Source organism: Canis aureus, chromosome 30, assembly GCF_053574225.1.
Source record: "Canis aureus isolate CA01 chromosome 30, VMU_Caureus_v.1.0, whole genome shotgun sequence".
Classification (NCBI taxonomy): domain Eukaryota; kingdom Metazoa; phylum Chordata; class Mammalia; order Carnivora; family Canidae; genus Canis; species Canis aureus.
The window spans coordinates 36,653,574-36,671,526 of record NC_135640.1 but is presented as its reverse complement, the minus strand read 5'-3'; the positions used below and the strand labels follow the sequence as shown (position 1 = coordinate 36,671,526).

General features: G+C 39.2%; 1 protein-coding gene and 1 long non-coding RNA gene across 14 annotated transcripts in view; one reads left to right on the top strand and one right to left on the bottom strand.

Moving 5' to 3' along the window:
- LOC144301939 (uncharacterized) overlaps positions 1 to 17,953 on the bottom strand; it is a 65,870-nt gene that overhangs the window by 3,318 nt on the left and 44,599 nt on the right. For 7 of the 13 annotated variants that reach the window (XR_013368846.1, XR_013368854.1, XR_013368851.1 and 4 more), the window contains 3 exons: positions 11,991 to 12,115; positions 10,737 to 10,916; positions 757 to 2,825 (listed from right to left, as the gene is read on the bottom strand). This is a non-coding gene — a long non-coding RNA (uncharacterized LOC144301939). Of the gene's footprint in view, positions 1 to 114; positions 261 to 756; positions 2,826 to 9,128; positions 9,221 to 10,736; positions 10,917 to 11,990; positions 12,116 to 17,953 lie in introns of those variants that run through there. The other 6 variants (XR_013368855.1, XR_013368852.1, XR_013368858.1 and 3 more) reach the window with 5 other exon arrangements.
- Positions 1 to 17,953, top strand: part of KCNJ6 (potassium inwardly rectifying channel subfamily J member 6) — a 270,925-nt gene that overhangs the window by 252,916 nt on the left and 56 nt on the right. The window contains exon 4 of the mRNA XM_077879194.1: positions 2,563 to 17,953. This exon is cut by the window's right edge and continues 56 nt beyond it. Within this exon, the coding sequence (XP_077735320.1) occupies positions 2,563 to 2,888 (326 nt within the window). The 3' untranslated portion in view covers positions 2,889 to 17,953. The remainder of the gene's footprint in view (positions 1 to 2,562) is intronic.

Genomic DNA, 17,953 nt, shown 5'->3' with positions numbered 1-17,953 from the left:
TTTGCTCTTCACCAAAGGAAGCATCTTTTTCCCAGAGGGAACTTTACTCACTAAAAAAAAACTACTGCAGGGGACTCTATGATGATATTCCTGATATGGAAAATAAGGACGTACATACACACTGTATGATCCTGGCAGCTCTGTCTTTCTTATGATGTTAACCCCGTTGGTTTTATTTTGTTACTCTTTCCATTTCAATGAAAATCACATTTCTAAAGAATGGACTGGAACCAATGTCAATAGGCAAGACTGGAATCTTTCTGAAAAAAAAAAAAAAAGAAAGTGATAGACTTACACTAGGAACTCCTTTTGATTTTATACTGTTAGATAAACATATTAATATTATTTTTATTCTTTTTTAAATGAATTAGGATACCACACGCTGAATAAAAAATGGAAAAGCATTCATGAGTATTTATTTAAACCTTGCTTATTCATCTTTTTATTACAAAAATCAAACAATCCCATTAAAATGGTACTATGGAAAGATATTTTACTATCTCTACAGAATTCAGTAAGTGAATTTTCTAGGGCTGCCATAACAAAGTATCACAATGAGGGCTTGAACAACAGACATGTATCGTCTCTTGGACATCCTCTTGGCTATATCGTGTTGTCTCTTGATACCAGTATCCCAAGTTTCGGATTCTTTCTTCAGCCAACTCTAGTATGATGTTAAATGTCCATTTAGATTTTAATTTTAATAATTGTGGGTTTTATTTCTAGTTGTTTTTTGGTTATTTATATAGCCAGAACTGAAGATCTAGGTGGATTTTATTTGTTCATCTCTGTTTTCTAGTCACTTTACAATAAACATGTACTTTCTTTATGAAAAAAGGTTATTCAAGTTATACTTTATCACCTTTTCCCTTTGACTTCCTATGTATTCCTCCTTCTGAGCCCACATGTCCCAGCTATCACCTGTCTTCCCTCATCATTCCCAAACACAGATAAAGAGTTGGCGGTTCAGGAGCAAAACACTGGTTGAGAAAAAAAAAGCAAGACAGTGCTCTTTTCTTTCCAGTACCTAGAAGTTCTGCGATATTTGTTTCAGAGGCATAGAAGGGAGCTTTTATAGGTCAGCCAGGGAGACACTGTAGAGGTTAGCATTCAGTTTGGGAATAAAGAAGAAGAGCATAGGGCTAGAGTGAGGGCTATGCTGACTCTGCCCCTAACAGCTGAGTGGGGTAAATCGCTTACATCCCTGGCACCCCAGTTTCTTCTTCTAGTCATGAGGAGCAGATGCAATGCTCTGAGAACATTCCGTAATTCTGAATCCCTCTGTGTAAACGCCCACGTGTGTCCTCTTCTTCCCATTCTACCTACATTCAGCACAAAGCAGTTGCCTGATACACCTTATTGGCTGTCCCCATGAATGACATCCTGACTGCCTGGCTGTTTTCTTGAATGAATGAACAGTGGCCACAGTATGACTTTTGTGAGCCTTAGGTAGTTTTACCTCTGTGGACCCCAAAAATGGTTTAATTATATTACATTTTACAATATAATTAGTATGAAGATGACTACATTAGCATTTTTCTTCTACCTAAAAGTTTATCTTTTTTTCTTCTGATTTTAAAAGAACTTTCGTGGGTCCTTGAAAGCACTGTAGGCCCTAGGCCCTGGATCTGCCTCACTAATGGGGAAGTCATCCCTGCAGGAACTACTCAATAGATGCCTTCCACATATGAGACGTTTCGTAAGAGAGCCCTTTGAGCAGTGCACCAATGCATTCTCCAGATTTTATGCCAAGCCCAGTTACCTAGTTCTCTTCTCTAAGGACATGAGTGGAGTTCCCCCTCATTCTGTCATTTCATATTAAAATAAAGCTGCTCCTGATTCCTGGGCTCCAGTAGCTCATATGGCATTTCTGTGCAAATTAGCAAGGGGCTTCTTCTTATCTTGAAGAAGAAGGGGGAAAGCATTTAAAGTATTATATCATTGCACAGTCTAAATAACTATGCCCACTGAGCTTGGAGAAAGTGCAAAGTCAAGTGGGCATCCTTTCCAACCTCATTTGGGGCCACAGTTGTGGGCCTAAATGGCATAGTGGTGGGACAGTAACACTAATCCATGGCGTTCAGCTTAAAGGCATCCTTGGGGTAGTTCCACAAGCCAAACTTCATCCTAAGTCTGTGGCTGGAATGCTGAAGTCTCAGCAGGACTCTGGCAAAGTCTCAAAAGCAATGGGAGAACAGAGTCACAGCCTCCAGTTTCTCCCAGGGCAAAAAGTAGATGAGGCACAACCACATGAACCTGTGTGTGTGTGCACACATGCTTAAGTGCATGTGTGCATGGCCTTGCAGGCAAGTTCTGGTTCTGTGAGCCAGAACTCTCATGTTGCCCCCCCGCCCAGAACTCCTGCTAGAGGCCGGGAAGCTCTTGCGCATGTTAGTGTATGTCTACAACATGAATAATACCGCCTTATTTGCAGCACCTTGTGCAGGGCACAGCCTGAACAGCTGCACACAGCAGCCGTGCCCAGCTCGCTGGGTCCCCTCGTTGATGGAAAGCCCACACTCCCAACATACTAAAGCCCTCCGTCCGTTCCCTTCTCTGCAGGGATGACATGCCAGGCTCGGAGCTCCTACATCACGAGTGAGATCCTGTGGGGTTACCGCTTCACGCCTGTCCTGACGCTGGAAGACGGGTTCTATGAGGTCGACTACAACAGTTTCCACGAGACCTATGAGACCAGCACCCCATCTCTCAGTGCCAAAGAGCTGGCTGAGCTAGCCAGCAGGGCGGAGCTGCCCCTAAGTTGGTCTGTGTCCAGCAAACTCAACCAACATGCAGAACTGGAGACCGAAGAAGAAGAGAAGAACCTGGAGGAACAAACAGAAAGGAATGGTGACGTGGCAAACCTAGAGAATGAATCCAAAGTTTAGTGTCCTAGCTGGGCAGCCACTTCTCCTCTTCCCTCACGCAGCCTTTTCTTGTCTCTCATTCTTTTTCTTTTTTTGTCTTTCTTACTTGGTTGTTTACTTATTTATATTTAATTTTGACATTTCCAGAAAACAAATCTTCAAGGTGTAAAATATCTACCTGCCCTCTCTCAGTTACTCAGATCGACAAGGTAGACATGGATTTGGTTCAGGTGCAACGTGCCCTCATTCGTGGCCCAAGCTTGCTCTCTTCCCTAAATACCACACATCCAACTTGTAGGGATTTAAGCTACTTACCTGCATGTCTTGTACAATACCAGATCACTCAAAGAGTGTGTCAAAGATTTTACCTGGGATAGGACAAGTTAGGTCTCTGGTGCCTATTTACTCATGCAGTGAGACATAGCGTATAACCCTCAATTTTATAGATTCAAATAAATTTCATCTACAGGGTGAGGTGCTTGCCCCATACAGGCATTGCAGTTATAGGACCCGGGTCAGGTAAAGACAGAAACACTGTACATATATATGCCTTATGTAATTACTTTCTTTTCGCAGTTAGTAAAAAAAAACCCAGCATGTACAAAAGTACTGTAGAACAGAACTTCTAAATAATGTACATAGATGTATAATTAATGTAGGTTTAGATACATAACTTTAGAAATAAGATGCAAAAAAAAAAAAAAAAAAAGATTCCCAATGTACAGTAGGCATTTCTGTTTCGTTGTCTTTGCTTTCTCAATTTCTTTGGTCCCATTGACTGCTGGTCCTTAGTGCATGGCCTTTGTTCCGTGTCCCAGACTGGTAGTGTTTGGGTACCTCACTGTTCCCTTGCTGATCCTTTCATTGAATCTAATAAGCCATAGGTCTGGGGGAAGTTAAGAGGTCTAGTACATGGCAAAACCCACCACCAATATGCTGATATACTGTGAAATGTTTACAAAACTGAGGTCTCTTTTTTTAGTAACAGGAGCCTCACTGACTAGCCTGGGGGAATATTCCAGGGGGAGGACACTCTCTGGCATGTGACCAATGATGTGTTTATGCTTTCCACGCGAGCTGTCACCCTTTGTAGTACAAGAGTTTGGGAAACTCTTCTTCTACAAAACCATGGATTCTCCAGCTGTTCCACTCTGTAATCATGAGAAACTACAGACTTAAAAAATAAGACATGGTAATTTAGCAGAAGATGGTTTGGGTCCAAAGCCATGACATTGGTGAAGGCATGCAGTAGGAGACATATGTTGTAATCATTCACCTTACACACTTTGACTCCATCTGGCTATCTTCCTGTCCCTGCCAGTTTATCCGTCAGCACTTCCTGCATTTGTATCTATTATTATTCGTATTCTTTTATTATTATGAAATGACCAGAGTTCAATAGTCAAAGATAAAAAGGCAACTACAAAATCTCTCTAGAGTGTGCCACAGGTGGGAAATCAAATCCAAAGTGTCTCCCAATCAGAAGAATACAAGCAAAAAACTGCAGCCTTAATTCATTGTAATCTGCAAAGATCAATGGAGAGAGAGAGAGATTGAGAGAGAAGAGAAGGAAGGAAAGCATTTTGTACTAAAACTCTAAATTCAAGATGAAAAAAAAATCAAATAAAAAGATAAGAAATGGAAGAGAATGTCAGACAAAATCTCAAGGGCAGGTGGACATTTTGCACTATAACAGATCTTTCACATTAATTTCACAATTTTAAACTATTTGTTCCCTAAAACAGTTGCCCATCATAAGCATTCATTGACTGAATTAAGTTCCTTTTCAGCACGGGCTGTGCTCAGTTTGAGGCTTTGTGCCACAAAGGTCAAAGAACTCAAACTAGCTTTCACTCACTTCCTGTTGCCCTTGATTTCCCCCGACCAGATTGGCCAGGCCTTCACTGTAGTTTGGGGACCTTGTCTACCATAAAGTATGTCCCAGAGATAAGGAATGTGGCTCCTCAGTTTAACACAGTGGTCTCCTCCCACTTCTGAGACCTCAATCAGGACAACTGCTTCTTGGCAGTGACTCAACTGAAAACAAAACTGTTGGCCATAGCCCTTTCCTGTTTGCCAATATTTCACTTTTTGCATTGAGTATCTGTCGAATCATTTATTCATTCCACACAATCCAAGGAGGAGGTTGTAGTCAAGGAGGAGGAGAGAGCCCCATACACTTCCTGCCAGGCTGTGGGGAGGTACTGTGGCCTTACCTCGCTGTAGCCTTATGAAAGGCGCCCTTGACTTGAGGGCACTAACCCTGCAGCATCCCCAGAGTTGCAGGGCAAGGCATGGTAGCACAAAGTAAGATGAAGCACGAGCTGCAAAAGTTTGCTAAATTTAGCTCTTGATGACTCAGTAGGCCTTTTTTTAATCTGTTACTAAGGCTCAAAGGACAACACACACCCTGTTGTCTGGTTGGAAGAGCAGTTCGGGGCCCTTTAGCACAAATGAACGAAGAGTCTTGACAACCCTTTGGTCATGCACATGTGTTAGTTCTCTATCTGTGACAAGGCACTCGGGTGTGAGGTCCCTCCCTATTTCTCATTGTCTTTGGTGTCAATGTAGTTGGAGACAGAACATGAACCAAATCTCGTTTTTGTAATGTGAGCCTCTGAATCTTTAAACAAGGATGCTCCAGAAGAACCTTTTACTAGAATGTCCCTATCAAACGTGTCTATTTTTCTACAATTATTGATACCACAGTTTAACAGTGTATTTTGTGTCAACTGTTAAAATTTGGAATTGAAAGAAGCTCATTAAGACTGAATTTTCTAAGCAGCAAGTATTGAATGGTGTTTTTCATTAAGACTGTACAACAAAGATGAGCCCACAATTTCTACTCATTCTATTCTACATAACCAGTCCCCATTTACGTAGTCACTTTGTTAGGAAATCAAGTGCTATGAAAATAAACAAGCCTATTTTAATGCAACAATACCCATAACTGATGAGGATCACTCGCAACTTGATATTTTGGTCTGTTGGTTTGGTGTGTTTGAGTCACTTTCCATAAAAGCATGGTGGGATCTGATAACCAGATAAGAATTTTGAGCTAAAGCGTTATGGTTTGCCACAGTCAACCCCAATCTGGAGGAAAGGGCAGATTCAGCTGGAAGCATGACCTCCCCAAGGGCTGCTGAGACCCTCAGATTCTCACTTCCACCCACCCCAATACACCCCATATGCTTTCCAACTGGAAAACCTATTGTTTATAAGTCAACTTTATGTAACTAATAAAATCGTTTATGTTTTTGGCTGTCCCCTGAGCGAATGATACTCTTTTGAATCAACATATTTGTGATCACTGTAACGCCAGGTCATTGTTTATCCATTCCTCATAACGTGGCATTCCTGCCTGTTAACCCAACATGTGTCCATAAGAAGGAACTCCCTCTTCCCCCACTCCCTTCCTCCATCTGTCTCTCTCTTTTGTGCTGTCCCTAGTTCCCCAGTGCCAGGTCCATCAACTTAGTTCAGTGTCTTATGTTCCCTAACAAAAATCCAATTATTGTCTTTAAAAATGTCAACATGTTTCTTAAGCACAATTTTCTCTTGTGGGTTTACCCAAACTAGGGCTCTGAACTATCTATTTCTCATTGTATTCTAATTAAAAAATTATTTATGACTTCATTCAAAAGCCTAAATTTTGAAGTCTCCAGAGAAACATCTTTATGCTTTCCCTCCCTACACTTTCTTACATTTCAGTTTTCTTATTTTTTCCCTTTTGCTTTTTAATTTAGATGTAAGCCAGTATCTTTGGGATGTTTAGAAACTGTTTAGAAAGGCGGGAGCTGGTGGACAGAGAGATTATAAAAATAACATCAGATAACAATTCGAATTCACCCAAAGAATGTGAAATCATTTGATTAACTGAATAATTCAAGATAAAAAAGTCATAATATTCATAATCATTTCCAAGACAGTGTGCTAATAGTCTGACTAGTTTTCAGTCTTTCTTTCCTTGACTTGGGTGATACTCTATGCAACTCAGAAAAGTCAAAAGGGTAGTTGGAAATTAAATGCCCCGTATAAATGGAAAAAAGTATCTTCTATAATTTCCTTTCAATGGATGGCTATAAAATTAAAAAACATAGTATATACGTAATAGACGATTCATCGATACCTCATTACAACATAGTAAAATCACATTATCTTGTTTCTAGCTTTATGGCCAACCTGTTTAAGAAAATGTGATCTTTTCATTTAAAATGGAGTAAAACACACCTCTTCCTAATACTTCTGCCCTTAATGTGTCAGAGGATTTCTGATGCAGTGTCATCAGAAGTGAAAAGCTCTGTAAGGCTACGAAGAGCCTTGTATTTTGACAAAGCACAATATGAATACACAATACAAAATAATATTACACCCTACATTGTGCAGTGTTTGGGAACATTGAGAGCACTTGCATAAATTATGTCATTTAATTCTAATCCACCAAGAAAGCTTGACTATTATAATTCATATTTTATAAAAGAAAAACTAGGGTGTGGGCAGATTGGGTAACTTTCCCAAGGTTATGAGTCTAGTAATAATAGGTCCTGGTCTCAAATCCAGAGGCCAAGGCTTAAGCTATGCTCTCCATTTATTACAGAAAGGGTCAGCAAACCAAATCTACTCATAGACTCTGGCCCACTGCCTGTTTTTGCACCACTCGTGAGCAAAGAATGATTTTCACATTTTTAAGCAGTTGGAGGAAAAAAGACAAAATATTTTCTGACATGAGAGAATTGTATGAAATTCCAATTACAGTGTCCATAAATAAAATTTTATTGGAATACAGCCACACTCATTCATTTGTGTGTTGCCTATGACCGCTTTCACACAATACGAGTAGAGTTGAGTGTTTAAGACAGAGACCATACATCCAGAAGGCTAAAATATTACTATCTGGCCCTTTACAGGAAGTTTGCCAACTGCTATACTGTACTATTAAGTACTACTAGTTACTAAATATTGTACTGTGCTACTAAAGGATTCCTGGACAACTCAGAATGATGACATTCTTTTCAATATAAATGCATTGAAATTACTCACAGAAAAAAATAACACAGTCATAGATTCAGGTGTCAAAGGAAGACTCCTTCCTTTTTGTAACCATTCCCCCAGAGCGCTAAATAAATAACCAGCCAAGATTCAGTGGCCAACTCAGAAAGCGATAAGATAAAACAACTCCTTAATGAAAGGGGAATGTCCACTCCAGTGCCTGAGACATTGCACCATTTAAATATGTAGATAGTTGGGACACATGTCTCCAATTAGCAGGGCGAACTGGACTTACAGTGGGTCGCCACACATCAAACCAGCTTCCCCTCCCTGACTTGTCTTCTCTCTTATGCTCCCTTGGAAGATGGAGCCTGTATCTTCCTGCTAGTTCTCTCTGGCCTGCAACTGATCAACATGATGAAGATGAAACCATTGCTCATATCTGGCTGTCCTAGTTCTGGCTCTCTTCAGCCACTTGGCCAAAAGTTTAGCATGAGAATTAGAATAAATGCTTCTTTTGGAAAACTAAGAGGTTCTTTGAAAAGAGCTCAGGAAGAAACAGTAGTTAAGGGTTGTTGGATTGTTTGTCACTTTCTGAATCCAAAGCGCAAGATAAAGATTGGTAATTACAGAAATATTAAATGCAAGAAATCCAGAAAATGGAGTTTTGAGACAAGTCAATATTAAATGACATTCTTTAGTATCACTAAGATGAACTCACTTGTGTTCTAAGAAAGCATTTCCAAAGCCAGACATGGATCAGCCAAGTGAGGTTCTTTAACTCTACAGTTCTATTGAAAATATATATATCAGGCTCTCTAATTATGTGGGGGAAAAATTTTGTCACAAATCATTGTGATGTACTGCTGAAAGATTAATGATGGAAACTGAGATAAATTTGGTCCTGTGTCTAAATCTAAATAGTTATAATATCTGAGATATAGATGATGCACAAAACTCATGACACTGCAACTGTATGGAACAGCATAATAACTACATGAGATAAAAAGAAATTCTCAAAGTTCAACACCATAAAGCTTAAATAAATGTAAAAGGAGTCAAACTTTTACATGGCCTCATTGCCTTGGTTAAAAAAAAAAAAAAAAATGCTGGACGCCTCCACCTAATTCAAATAAGGAAGTCCTAAGAAGGGAATGAGGGCAAAATACTTTGAGACATGTGAAAACAGCTCATTGAGATAGAAGCATGATTGAATGATGGAGATTTATCATCAATGAAAATGGCTTTTATAAAGTTAATTTTAGATACTACCCCCTAGATGTGAATCCTAATGTGTTCTGTGGTCGGCCAGTGAATTGTGACCACATAGGCAATAGATCTTGATTTCAGAGAATGAAGTGTTCCTACGATCAAAGGGTAATTGACCATTTCAAGATTAAGACTCTGCAACCATTGTATTAACACTGATCATAAATACTGTGATATCAACCAGCCGATTCTTCATATAAGAATATGAAGGGCTGTTTTTCTCAGGCAATGTAAATATCCTCTACCAACAGGCACTAGTGAAATAAACATATAATGCATCATTATTTCTAAAATTCTGATAGAAATCATAAAATACCCATCCAAAGGAGCAAGAAATCCTAGGAGCCTAAGTTCAGACCTCTTTGGCTACTAAAACCCCAGTCCAGGCTGAATGCCTTATGGAATACACAGTGTTGGGTCTATCAGCACTAAACATAGCTACAGACCTGGATCGACCAGAGCACAGAGAGCTGAGCTCCCATCAGCTGTGCACGATCAGAACCTCTGGCTCCATGGCCACTATTCTTAGAGAAGGAGACGGAACACTGTTTTCAGATCCAGTTGGTGCCATTCTGGCATCATCTCTTGGCATTATTTCAAATGGGAGTGGGTGTGGTCAACCCTCCCTTGGTTCATTTTGGCCATGCCCACCTGCTGCAGGCTTTCTGTGTGAGTCTCTCCCTTCAGGTCTGGTTCCTGCTCATGCAGATAATGACACCCTCTCCCAGAAGACAGAGCAACTCTGTGTCTTTTGAGCTTCTCTTGGCCAGCATCCTGGGCCCTACAGAGCACACACCTAGATCAGGGGTGGCAACTCTCCCTAGAAGAACTGAAGTAAGACCTTTTGCAACCCCTATGCACAGGAGTGCTTCTCCCATACAGAAGTCAAAACCAAATAATACTACTGTGTAAATAGAGTAAATGTAAGGAAGTCCAAAAAAGTTCTCATTTTCCCATGATGATTACCTGGATGATATTTTCCCCTTTATGTATCTAATTCTTCAACCTCTGGAAATTCTCACTTTTTAATATAATGATGCCATGAGCACAAACTCAGCTGTCCCATCAGGCAATCCCAACTATTACCCTAGATGGTCTGATCTTGTTCCCTTTTTTTAAGTAAGAGGTTCTAATCTGTTCAAACCTATCCCTAGACCAATCCAAATGTTGTCCTGGCCAAGAAATTTCATGTACCCTTTTTCCTCTAACAGGAACCAACAAATGAGGACAGCATTGTCAAGAGTCTCCTCTTTATTTGCAAGGAACCACCCTGGATTGCAACACTTAGAGACACAACTTATGTTGTCCCCAGGTCCCCACAGGGTTATCATGTCACCACAGGTCATCGTCTAAGCATTCTACCGAGTTTCTCTTTCTGAATTCCTCCCTTCCTCCCTTAGCTCACCACTAAAAGCCATCTTTCCAGGCACCACCTTTCTCTGGGTTTCTGTGGCATTTTTGAGTGGCAGCCAAGAACCCATTATTGAGGTTAGTCCCATCTCTTACTACCTAATTTTCCACTACTGGTTTTAATTGAGCACATAATATGTTCACAGTCTGACCACCTGAAACCAAAAAGGTAGAAAATTTCATTTCTGCCCCCATACACACCTTGAGAGCTCATGAGTGATGGCGGGGCATTATGACATCAGCCCATAACTGAGCAGAGTGTAATGTGAGGTCTTGTCCTGAAGAGAAGCTGGACTTTTCCAGGGGAATCTTCTTGTCCCTTGCTATCCAGCTTGCCAAAGATGATCCTGAATATCTTTATTCAGCCCAGTGGATCAGCATCTAAAATGAGAGTTATACAGGAACAACAGTGAACTCCCACACGTGTACAAGATTCTGAAATGATGACCTAAATATATGCCTGTGTTGGCAAAGTGGCCTTTCCTCCCCCACTGTCTGCACAGACTGTGCTCTGGGGAAAAACCAAGCACCTATGTGGTGCCTAGTTACCCAGGCCTGTATGGCTGCTGCCATGGCAACCTGCAGCCTATCAGTGTAGACCTTTCCATGGAGTCTCTGAGGAGAACTAGCAGAGAGGCTCCAAGGCTGGAGTTCCCAAAAGCTGGTCCACCTGCAGACAGCCCTTGGGGAATCCTAAGAGATATGGGGCAGTGCCCAGGCAAACGGGTACTCATTCAGTGGCCAAGTATAGGATATTACTATTCCTTCTTCCTAGGAGAGTATGCACTTGGTGGCCAAACTCCTCCTAAAAAAGCTATTCTTTAAGCCATCATCCCCATCCCACATACACACCCACACCCAAATCACATTCGCCTTTAAAAGAGAGAGAGAGAGATCCCAAAACCAAATTCACATTATCTGGTGTAATAGATATCCGAAGTGCTGCCATTTTATTAATCATTAGACAAGCTCTGCCTAAATAGTGTTTCAGTAATAATCCCAAGTATAAAGAAAATCAATTTAAAATTTTTACTTAGAAATTCTTTTAGACAAAAAAAAAAAAAAGGAGTTTCTTCTTAGAAAACCTGATTTCAAGTGCTCATTTTTGTCCCCAGGATGCAAAGTCTCAAGAATACTATTTCTCCATAAACTTGCTATTTCCCATCCGACTTTGAACCTGAGGACAGACTCCTTTACATTGGCATGAAAGGTTAAGTAGAATTTAGCACTGAAACTTTCAGAGTTAAATTTGGTCTGGACCTATGAACCCAGGTAGAAGTAAACTCTACTAACCAGTAACAACTCTGCACCAATCCCCCCCTAGACAACAACCTCAGGAAAATTTTAGATGTGGAAATTCTGCTGAAGGTGATGGCTTGCTTTCAGAGAGAGGATGGTAGTGTTCAAATCTCTGGGTCATGCCCACACTGTGCACATCAGGCCAGATCAGCTTACCTGGTTTATAGCTTGCTCAGTCAGCTGGCGACGTCCATCAGGGGCATTAGTGAATAAATGAGAACTTTCTGCAATCTGAACAACCACACTGGAAGACTTTTCTTCCATCTTATTTTCCAGTTCTGCTACAAGATACATCGACAAGACATGTGGTTTGTTATTCTGTGGTTCCCCTCTACACATACCTTCATATTCTTTTTCCTTTTCCAAAAGAAAGAAGGCCCCTCTTAATATTGCATGATACGGTGGTAGTATTTCCAATCCTTTGTAACTAACTCCTTAACTAACAAATGCAATGACCCTCTTCCCACATATACACACACATGCACATAGGTACATAAACATATACACATATATTTATACACAAGTATACATGCGCTCATACACACACGCACATGCACACACACACACACACACACACACACACACACACATTTACCTCCCCCAGTCAGTTAGAAGCTAGTCCATAAATGTGAATTTCCAGAAAACCAGTCTTAAGAATACCAATAACTCCCTCCCCAACCATCACAGTGATATTCTTTCTAAAATGTTACCATAGGCCTCGGGGACTCACAGGCTATGGGTCATAAAGTAACCTTTTATTTATATATATTGTTTTGTAGAAAACCTGGATTTAGTCTGAGGGAAACAGGATTCTGATCCTGGTTCCATCCCCAGATAAGTTATATGGTCTGGGATAAATCACTGAACTTCTCAAAAAACAGTTTTCTCATCTTTTTTTTTTTTTTTTTTTTGACTAATAATCTTTATTTTTTTAGCACAGTTTTAGGTTCATAGAAAAATTGGGTTAAAAGTACAGAGAGCTGGGACACCTGAGTGGCTCAGTGGTTGAGAATCTGCCTTCAGCTCAGGTAGTGATCCTGGGGTCCTGGGATCGAGTCCCACATCAGGCTCCCTGCATGGAGCCTGTTTCTACTTATGCCTGTGTCTTTGCCTCTCTCTGTGTTTCTCTCGTGAATAAATAAATAAAATCTTTAAAAAAAAAAGTACAGATAATTCTCATACATTCCCCTGGCCCCACACATCCACAACCTCCCCAGTTATCAACATTCTGCACCAGAGTTGTACACTTGCTACAATTGGTGAACCTACATTGACTCATCATTACCACCCAGAGTCCACAGTTTACATTAGGGTTCACTCTTGGTGGTGTGCATTCTATGAGTTTTGACAAATGCATAATGCATAAGGACATACATCCACCAATGCAGTTTCATGCAAAACAGTTTCACTGACCTAAAAATTCTCTATGCTCTCCCTATTTATCTCTCTCTCCCTCCAACCCTCGACAACTACTGATCTTTTTACCATCTTTAGAGTTTTGCCTTTTCCAAAATGTCATATAGTTGAGATCATACAGTGTACAGTCTTTCAGATTAGCTTCTTTCACTTAATAGTATGCACTTAAGAGTATTTCACACCTTGTATTTCACACTTGACAGCTCATTTTTTAGGGCTGAATAATATTTTATTGTCTGGATGTACATGGTTTATATATTTATTTACATACTGTTGGTTGCTTTCAAGTTTTGGCAATGATGAATAAAGCTGCTATAAACGTTTGTGTGCAGGTTTTTGTGTAAACATAGTTTTCCATTCGTTTGGGTAAATACCAAGGAGCATGATTGCTGCATAATATGATAAAACCATCTTTAGTTTTGAAAGAAACTGCCAAACTATTTTCCAAAGTAGCTATACCATTTTGCATTCCCACCAACAGTGAATGAGAGTTCCTATTGCCTCGTATCCTTGCCAACATTTGGTGTTACCAGTGTTCTGGATTTTGGCCATTCTAATAGGTGTGCACTGGTATCTCATTGTTGCTTTCATTTGCATTTCCCTGCTGATATGATATGGAGCATCTTTTAATATACTTATTTGCCATCTGTACATCTTCCTTGGTGAGGTGCTTGTTCAGGTCTTTGCCCATTTTTATTCAGGTTGGTTGTTTTTTTTATTGTTGAGTTTTAAGAGTTCTTTGAATATTTTGGATAACAGTCTTTTATCGGATGCTTCTTTTACAAATATTTTCTCCCAATCTATAGTTTGTCTTCTCATTCTTTTGATAGTATCTTTTGCAGAGCATAAATGTTTAATATTAATAAACACCAGCTTATAAATTCTTCCCTCATGGATCATGCCTTTGGTGTTGTATTTTTAAATTCATTGCCATACCCAAGGTCATCCAGGTTTTCTCATATATTATCTTAAAGGAGTTTTATAGTTTTGCATTTTACATCTAAATAATTTTGGGTTAATTTTTGTGAAGAGTTTAAGGTCTGTGTCCAGATTTTGGGGGGAGGGGAGTTTATATGACTGTATATAGTTTCTCCAGAACAAACCGTTTGTTGAAAAGACTATATTTTCATCTCTGTATTGCATTTGCACTTTTGTCAAAGATCAACTGACGACACTTACAGGGTTCTATTTCTGGGCTTTCTGTTCTGCTCCATTATCTACTTGTCTATTCTTTCACCAATATCACACTGTGCTGATCACTGTAGCTTTACAGTAAGCCTTGAGGTTGGATAGTGTCAGTCCTCTAATGCATTGAATCTGTAGATCAATTTGGGAAGAATCTGACAATATGAAGTCTTGACAAAATTGAGTCTTTCCTATTCATGAACATGGAATATCTCTCCATTTACTTAGTTCATTTGTTATCTTTCATCAGAGTTCTGTGATTTTCCTTATATAAATCTTGTACATATTTTGTTCGATTTATACCTAAGTATATTTGGGAGGATGCTAATGTAAATAATATTGTGTTTGTAGTTCCTGATTCTACTTGTTTATTGATATATAGGAAAGTGAGTGACTTTTTGTATATTACCTGTATCCTGTAACCTTGCTATGATAGTTTTTGGTATTCTTTCAGATTTTTTACATGAACATTCATGTCATCTGCAAAGATAATTTTATTTTTCTCCCCAATCCCTCCAAGCACTGCTTTCACTGCATCCCACAAATCTTGATAAATTGCATTTTTATTCTCATTTAGTTCAAAATATTTTTTAATTCTCTTAAGATTTCTTCCTTGACCTATGTGTTATTTAGAAGTTGTTGTTGAATCTCTGAGTATTTTGAGATTTTTCCATTTTTATATTGGATTTCTAGTTTAATTCTATTGTGGTCTAGAGGAGACTTTATATGATTTCTATACTTTCAAGTTTGTTAAGATGTGCTTTACGGCCCAGTATGTGGTTTATCTTGGTGAATGTTCCATGTGAGCTTCAGAAAATTTTTTCTGTTAGTTTCCTTGTCATTTTCAACAAGGATTCAAATCCCCCAGTCTCTGCTTCTATGATTCTAATAGCAGTTCCAGTCTATACCACCCCTATACTAAATAGCCCCAGATGATTTAGCTTTAAGTCTTACCTATTTTTAACAGTTTCACTAATTCCTATGCTAGCAGCAATGAAATTTTACCACTCTTCATACACTTGTCTCCAGGATCTCCTTATCAAAAATATCCTTCTCTCCTCTCTTCTATCACCACTACATGCCATAGCAAATAGACAAGTTATGAGTTAGGTGCCTTCCAGACAAATGAAATGTTACCAGACAAGCACTATAGTCTCCCCTACAGTAAATAAAAGCCCCCAAAGAGGTTGGCATCTTTGATAGAAGTGCATGAATACATCTTGCTGGCACATCCATGAATATAGTTCAATCAGCTCCAGCAGGTTATTGGCAACTTGCTTTTAACCTGAACTCTTCTTTACCTTCCCTGAAGCATGTATCTAGGACCCCAGGACAAAAAAAAAAAAAATTAATACTAAATCAAGTAGAATATAATTAGGGAGGCAAAGAACTTAAACCATAACATTTTAATTCAACTGCTTTATGTCAGCCATATCACTCTTTTCCATTATGAATTGAAAGATAATTCACTGTATTTGTCTTTCCTAATAAAGTAGCACAATACAAGGCCTGAAATATTTAATAATGCCCAATAAAATATGAAGTCATTCTGTGAGCAAAGCATTTCCTAAGACAGGAAAAAATTATTCTGAAAAGTTCACTAGTTCAAAAGTCCAAAGCAGTACCTAAACTTCAGTAGTCTTTTTAATCATGAATCTATGAAACTGAGGATAAGTCTTATTCTGATTTGAGGGCTGCATGTCTTTTAGACATTCACGCTTCTATTGACCTAGAAGTTCCCATTCTTACCATCACACAGAACTGTTAGGATTTATTTAAACAAAACAAAGCCTAGCCACTCTTAGAACCAAGTCATCAAGCTGGGTGTCATTGGGCTGCATGTTGGTGTTCCAGTTCCAGTATCCACTCCTAAAGAATAAAAGTCCTCTAAAAAGAAACAAGGCACAAACATATTTGACCTTCAACATTGTTCCCAGAAATCCATGTAAGAACTTGAGTTTAAAAAAAAAATTTAAAAAAAAAAAAAAAGAACTTGAGTTTTTGATAAGGTGTTCACATTTTACAGAGAAATAAAATGTTCGGCTTCCAAGGTGCATGAAGTTCACTAAAGCTGGGAGTAGACACACACTTTTATCTCCATTCTCAGGGATCTAAGCTGCCAACTAAAATTAGAACTCCACTAAAAATATTCTGAAAGCTAGTGGATGTCCCATATTTTATTGTTCTAAATTGACATTTGTTTGACTGAGTATTGACCCATGAACACTTGTAGTACAGTGGGCAAGTTCTAGGCAGGTTGCTGTAAAGACCAAGAAATAATGACATCTTCCTCTGCCTTCAACAAGCCTACAACCTCATGGCAACCAGCTCTTACCATGTGACCACACTGTGCTGAGTGAATTGAACCACACAAAAGCCCCGTGAGCAAATATTGACTCCCACTTTATAAATAAAGAAACTGGGGCATAACGAGAAATATTAACTTACTCTAGTTTAAGAAATAAGACAACTTAATAGGGAGGGTACAACAACTGTTCTGAAATTTAAAGAAAGCAGATCAGCTTCTGCATAAGTAATCAGGAATGGTTTCCTAGGGAAGAAAGGGACATTTGTCCTAACATTCCTGGAGATTGGGTGGGATTTGGAACATAAAGACCCAGGAGGAAGTCTTCCTTTCAGTGTGAGGACCCAGCATGGGGGAGAGGTCAACAAAAGCAAGACTGGAGTGAGGGGGGATGGGAGGTGTCTAGGCCAGCCTAGATGGGATGGGATGGCTTATTGTAGGATTTGATAAAATATGCATTTTGAAAACTGATGCTAAATTGTAGGAGATTTGGGGTTTCAGGCTAAGGAAGACAAACTGAGGTAGGAATAATAAGGCAGTATTTGTTAGTAAATCCACCATAGCACTTTAAAAAGTTCTTAAATCTCTAGGATTGAGTTTTTTTAAATAATAACTTTCACTGGAAAAAAGCAAAATGTCTTTAAGGAAACCATCAAGGACTTTGAGATGATTCAGTGAATCTGTGAAAAACAGAATAAATCATTGGTGGAATCCTAACAGCAATTAGTAGCAAACTACATGTCCAGCAAAATCATAAAACAAGGGTTATTATAGGAGAGAATTACAGATATTAAACAATACAATTCACAAGATAAAGTTATATTCGGGTAAAACCTTTAGATTATCCTATAGAGATGAACAGAAAGAAAATAAGGAAATGCATCTTTTAAAAAATCCTACCAAGGCTTCTGACTTTTCCTTGTGGTGAGTTAATTAAGATTTCCTTCCAAAGTCAGTATTGTCAACCTTCCCACCATGCTTTTTGGAAAGGAAAGCCAGGAAGGGTTCAAGTACTGGTTTGGCTCCTGACTCACCTTTTGGTCTTTCTGTGACTCCCTTTACTCAACTCCAAGTACATCTGTGCACGGACAATGAGATGAAAGCATGCTACATGCGAAAGCACAAATTCTGTATTGAGAAATCACTACAATGCCAAATTTTTTTAGAATAAAAAAAATATATCTTTAAGAACTCGCTGTGTTAGGGAAACTGT